Genomic DNA, 6,209 nt, shown 5'->3' with positions numbered 1-6,209 from the left:
CAAATTTCGTTAAAATACTGACGATCTTGTGAGATACGGCAAGGATCAGCAGATCTGTTGACATGTTGACGTTAATCGTTCTTTGGTCCTAGATGTCTTTAAGTAGTTCAAACCTTCCCCATTACTCATAGACTAACAAGTAAAAACGAAGTAAAAATTGTTATCACATCTAAGTTCCAAGGATATTCGGGCCCCTAGCCCCTGGCCACAGGAGCAGCGTAACGGTGGCCACCGCGAAGAGTTGATTGCCGAACTGCTATGTAAATCGTTGCACGGGCAAATAAGCCACCGCCACCCTAACTATCCTTCGGTTCGATCGGCTTATCGGCGACTGGGTGAGATGAAGCAAACAAGTTCCCACCTCCCACCGCCCAACCCACCCGGGTTTGTGCAAAGACAAAAGTTTTCTCATTATTTTTGTCAGCACGCCTGGTCGGCCATCCAATCTATGCGCTCCGTGCCGACGGCGAACCACTCGACAACCACTCGCCCGGAGTCCCGAGGACTCCGGGACTCGGACTCCACTCTCGGTCGGGCACATACGGTCCGCTCCACTACCTGGCCTGTCCTGTCCTGGCCTGGCCCTGGCCACGGGATTGACTGGGGAAACGTCTCGACAGAAGGAGTGCCGCCGAGAAGATGAAAAAATCTCGCACGCTCCCGTAAGGAGCAAATCACAAAGCACACATGCACACACCGGCACACACAGGACAGAGAGGAAGGGGGAGAAGGTGAAATGCTCACGTGCTGTCTTGGCTTAATTTTTATTCAGCCCACATCGCGGTGACCTCGGCCCCGCGATCCAGTCCTGGTCCGGGCTGGGGGATCCACTGACACACACGGCGGCGCGGGGGGGGGGGGGAGCTACTATACAACCCACGTGAGCGACATTCTTGCCTCCTGCGAGCCACGCAAACGTCAGCCGCCACCGTCCGGCGCCATCTTGTTTATGGACGTACGGTTCAATTTAATTAACTTCGCAAAATATTTCAGACACGGCTCAGAACTTTCCTAGCCCCGGGAGTCAGGGTGTTGGGGGGGGGGCTTCGCAAACTTTCGCCCGACGTGGTGGGTGGTGGGTGGGTAAGCACGGGCCACGCGTCCTGTAAGAAAAGGAGTACGGCTCGCGTACGTGTTTATGTTGATGCACCGGCGACAGCAATCTTAAGTGGCATCAGTGAGGAAGCGAAGAGCGAGGGCTTTTGTCACCAGGAGGCGTTAAATTACTTCGACGACAACTTTTCGGGGTCACCGGGATTTTTTTTGGCTTCTCCCCCTTTTCTGGCTTATCTGACGTGACGACGTCAACTCAGCAGCAGCAGACGACGTTTCGGTTTAGAGAACGCGCCCCGGGAAATTTGGAGCCTGGAGGGATCGGGACTCCAGACCATCAGTCATGGCTGACTCTAGTCCAAGTAGTAGTTCAAGAGCTCGACGTACGACTTCTCGAATCTTGTTAAGAAATCGTCCTGGAAATCTGAAGGTATCCTGGTTGACTCCAGAAGTTCTGGCTGACTCTAGTCGTACTAGAGTCAAGAGCCCCACGTACGACTTCTACAGGAGAATTCCGATCTGTTCGGACTAAGCAGGTCCAGAGAAGTGACGATGGATCTGGTCCTACAACTTTTCGTGTGGTTTAGACCAGAAATCCTGGTCGGGAAATCTGGAGATTTGGAGAAGTCCTGGCTGACTCTAGTCGTACTAGTTCAAGAGCTCGACTAGTCCAATAGCTGCGACCTGTACAGGTTGGTCCCAATCTGTTCGCACTTACCGACGAACTATCCTGAAATGTAGGGATAGGTCCAGACCGGCAACCTATCGTGTGGTTTAGATAACGCTCCCATCAGCATCACAAAAAGGTCGGGAAATCGGGAACTTGAGGTATCCTGACTGACTCTAATAATACTAGTTCAAGAGCTCGACGTACGACTTCTCGAATCTTGCTAAGAAATCGTCCTGTCAATCTGGAGGTATCCTGGTTGGCTCTAGTCCAGAAGTTCTGGCTGACTCTAGTCGTACTAGAGTCAAGAGCCTCACGTACGACTTCTACAGGATAATTCCGATCTGTTCGGACTAAGCAGGTCCAGAGAAGTAGCGATGGGTCTGGTCCTACAACTTTTCGTATGGTTTAGACCAGAAATCCTGGCCTGGAAATCTGGAGATCTGGAGAAGTCCTGGCTGACTCTAGGCGTACTAGTTCAAGAGCTCGACTAGTCCAATAGCTACGACCTGTACAGGTTGGTCCCGATCTGTTCGCACTTACTGACGAACTGTCCTGAAATGTAGGGATAGGTCCAGACCGGCAACCTTTCGTGTGGTTTAGATAACGCTTCCATCAGCATAAAAAAAAGGTCGGGAAATCGGGAACTTAAGGTATCCTGACTAACTCTAATAACACTAGTTCAAGAGTTCGACTAGTCCAATAGCTACCAACCTGTACAGGTTGGTCCCAATCTGTTCCCACTTACTGACGGACTAGCCTCGCTAGGTCCAGAAATCTTCCTTGTGGCTTAGACCAGAAAACGACCTGGAAATCAGGAGCTTGAGGTGTCCTGACTAGTCCATCAGTCCTCGCTGACTCTAGTCGGACTAGTCCAATCGATGTAGGGATGGGTCCGGTCTCTAATCAGCACTCGAGCTCGTCGATCAAATGGTTCGTCGCATTAGCCGATGAGGACGTTCGCTCAAACCCAACCCCAAAAGCCGCCAACGACGGCCAGCCGGATCGAAACGAGGACACGAGGACACGGACCCCACCCCCAACTCCCGCAAGTCCCGAGACTGAGGGCTACTACGAAATTTAATCAAATTCATGACGCCGCTTCGAACGATAATGATGATGATGGGCGGCGGCGGGCGATGGTGATGATAATGCACTTAAGTGATTCCGCCATCGGTTTTATTATCATTCCCGCATGCCCGGCCTTCCTCTCACCCCCCTGCACCACTAGCCAGCAGGATTATAAAAAAAGCGAAAATAGTAACAACAACAATAGTAACAATAATAGACGACGAGGAGGAGGAGGAGGAAAAGCGAAGAAAGCGAGCGACACATCTTCAAACAAGCGCACACAACGAAAACGCAAATCGACAAAAGGGACCCTTGGGCACGCGGACCCCACCCCCTCGCAGGAGCTCCGAGCTCCCTTCAGGAGTGGGCCGGCTCCTGCCGATTGCGCGCCCCCCCCCCCCGATGGCCATTAATCTTCCAGTCCAGGGCCCGCTGTTCCCCGGGCCTGCGGGTCGTCGAGCGTGGAGTCGAGGCGCATGTTGAGCGTAGCTCCCTCGGGTGGAGCGGGGAGGGGAGTAAGCGAGGGATCGCTGAAGACGCGCAGCATAATTTCTATGCAAAGTGATTTTTGCTCCCTCCGTCATTGACCTGCCGTGCCGAGGCGGGCGGCCGAAGCGCGCTCACTTAACGACTTGGCAACAACATGCCAAAGGGGCCACCAACCGCCCCCTGCCGCCCACTGCCCCCCACCCCCCGGGTGAGTTCTTTGATTAGTCGTCGCGCGGTTACCTTCTTTTCGGGATTTTTGGATCCCGGTGCCATTTTTCATCCCCGGGCCCCCGGAAAGAATCCTTTTGGAGCGGAATGGAGTGCTCTCCGCGTGACCCACGTGTCCGATTCCGATGACCGACACTCGCCGACGGCGATAGTGCACAGGACTAAACCTGCGAGAGCCTCGATGGGTGATGGATCCTGTGTGGATGGGCCAGAAAGATCGCCGAACCTGCGGAGACCCCAGGACACCGTCCGGTCCGATCCCGGCTGTGTACACTATTGGCAGGAGGGAGTTGGGTGGGGGTGTACGCCCCGTTCGGAGTCGGAATCGGACGCATCGCGCCACCCGGGAACACCCAACACAGTCGTTAGCAAACCAAGCGTGAATGTGTTTACACTTCGTCCTTTGATTGAAAACCCCGCACGATGCCCCGGAAACGCTGGGCGGCGGGGGGCTGGCTGGGGGTGGGTGGTGAGGAAAAGAAAAGTATGCGACCGACAACCGCGGGGGGGGAGGTGGGGGCCGGCAGCGCTCGCTTCCGGAACCCGTGAAACCCTTGGAACCGATATCGCAAAGAGCGCGCCGGATCCTTCAGAGAGGGAGAGAGAGAGAGAGAGAGAGCGGGAGAGTTGGGGGTTGGGGAGGATTTCAATCGGAAAATCACCCGCGCAATCACCCCCGGCGGAAGGGGGGTGGTGGGGATGCCGGCAGGTCCCATATCAATAACGACCCGGGGAGTCCCCAAGGCTCCAATAAAGTGAATGAATGTAATGGATTAGATCGCTCCGTGTCGCCGGTGCCGCTCCGCCACCGTGTACTTTCCACGCCGGATGGGACGGCATGCAATACGATCCTTGCCCCCCCCCCCCCCCCCCCTCTGTCCCTCGTCTACCCTACTTCTTCGTCCACAAAGTGGAGTGTGGTGGCGGCGGCGAAGCAATTGAATGGGAGATTCAATCGTCCCGACCGACCGACGACCGGGGGGGGGGCGGCCACCATTCAAGCGGTATCCTTTCACCACACACACACACACACACACACGGGCACCCACACCCACAGAGAGGCAGAAGCCACAAAAGCCCGAAACGAAAAGGTGAAGTGTTATAAGATTTAAAAAGAATTGCAAATAAGGTTTTCCCTTTACCCACCCACCCACCCACATTCGACTGCTGGGGGGGGTGGGCCGTGTGTGCGGGGGGCTACTTTTTGCGAGGAGTAGTAACAGGTCACACACCGGCACAACAGTCGACCATGTTGCTCCTGTTTCACTTTCGATTTTCCCGATTTGCCGCTTTTCGGTTTTATTTTCGAATTATGTTGCGGTGGGTGGCTGGCAGGGTGACAGGGTGGTTCGAGGGGGTTGGGGGGGGAGGTGATGTTAAGTCTTTCGTTAAATTGCGTGTCCTGTATGCCTCGGTAGCCACCGGTCACGGTGTGTGTCTGTATCGAACAGCCTACACTACACACACAGGCAGAAGGATCAACGAAATGGCAAGCGGCCAGGATTGGGTGCGCCCTCCCCCCCTGGGGGGAAGCGATGGACGTATTGTTGTTGAACTCGCCCCCAAAAAAGGATGCGCTCCATTTCGTTCGTCCGATTTCTTTTGGCTTTCCTTGTTTGGGCAAACCCCATTTAACGGGCGAGCGTTTAAGATAGGACTCGCAGGACACGATCCGATCACGCCGCCTCCGGGCCCCGTGCGTGTGTGTTTGTGTATGTCTTGGCCCTTTTCTAATCACCACCCCCACCCCATAGCCAGCCGATGCAGAGCGCTACGGTTCGAAGATTCCATCAGGACGACGAAGAAATCGGCGCCATTTTGTGGCCACAAAGTTCCGTCAGCCCGGAGGAGGGGGGGAGGGCTGCTATAACACTAAACCAACACTCGAGCCCGCGGCGCACCCATCAATGTGTGTCCGCCTTAGGCTTACGCTAACACAATCGGTGCTAATCGGCAGAGCAAACTAGATCCTCCGCAAACAGTCCACGCGTCAAGGGAAAAGGGGCCCCGAGGAGCGGGGGGGTGTCATCGCAGATCACCCAGCGAACCCCACACCGAAATGCTATCGAGAAACTAAACGGTTGAAGGGTGTGTGTAGGGTGTAATAACTTTTCGCCCAAAAAAGGCTGCAGTAAGGACGAGCCTCACACACACCCACACCGGCACAAGTCATTAAAGTTAAACAATTCGTGCCACCCCCTCCCATGAGGACCGAAGTACCGTCCGTTGCCTGCGGGCCAGGCAGGCTGCAAAAACAAAAACCCCGGTTCGGCCTCATCGACGTCGCCAAAATCCTAGACAAATATTTAACCAGCAGGACGAACCATGTAAGTGGAGCGCTGCGGATTGGTGCGGGGATGCGCTACATCTTGAGAAGGTGTGGCGGCCACACCACGTCTTCCGGTTGGCAAATTTATTAGAGCCTCGAGGCCGAATTAGAGAAGCAAAAAAAAATAACGGAACCAAAAAGGAACTTTTTGGTCGCAGCTGGGCACACGTCGCCCCCACTGAAACGGAAACTAAAACCGATTAAACCGCTGCGAGTGCCGCTCTCTTGACACACACAGAGACGGAGAAAGCTAGGGGCAGCACCGACCGAGAGCAATAGGCCCGCAAGGATCCGCAATATGTTTGTGTTCCGCAGTTTCAGCATAAAAGCTCCGCACACGACGAAATTAAATCACCACCAGCGGGGGGGGGG

At 54.8% G+C, this 6,209-nt stretch overlaps 1 protein-coding gene across 1 annotated transcript in view; it reads right to left on the bottom strand.

Annotated features, from left to right (window-relative positions):
• LOC131213207 (uncharacterized) overlaps positions 1–5,139 on the bottom strand; it is an 18,834-nt gene extending 13,695 nt beyond the window's left edge. The window contains exons 1-2 of the mRNA XM_058207202.1: positions 5,135–5,139; positions 4,279–4,323 (exon numbers count right to left, since the gene is read on the bottom strand). Coding sequence (XP_058063185.1) covers positions 4,279–4,323; positions 5,135–5,139 — 50 coding nt within the window. The remainder of the gene's footprint in view (positions 1–4,278; positions 4,324–5,134) is intronic.
• Between the last annotated feature and the right edge of the window lie 1,070 nt (positions 5,140–6,209).

The sequence above is a fragment of the Anopheles bellator genome, chromosome X (assembly GCF_943735745.2).
Source record: "Anopheles bellator chromosome X, idAnoBellAS_SP24_06.2, whole genome shotgun sequence".
Lineage (NCBI taxonomy): Eukaryota > Metazoa > Arthropoda > Insecta > Diptera > Culicidae > Anopheles > Anopheles bellator.
The sequence above is the reverse complement of the archived record's forward strand: the minus strand, read 5'-3'. Positions and strand labels throughout refer to the sequence as shown.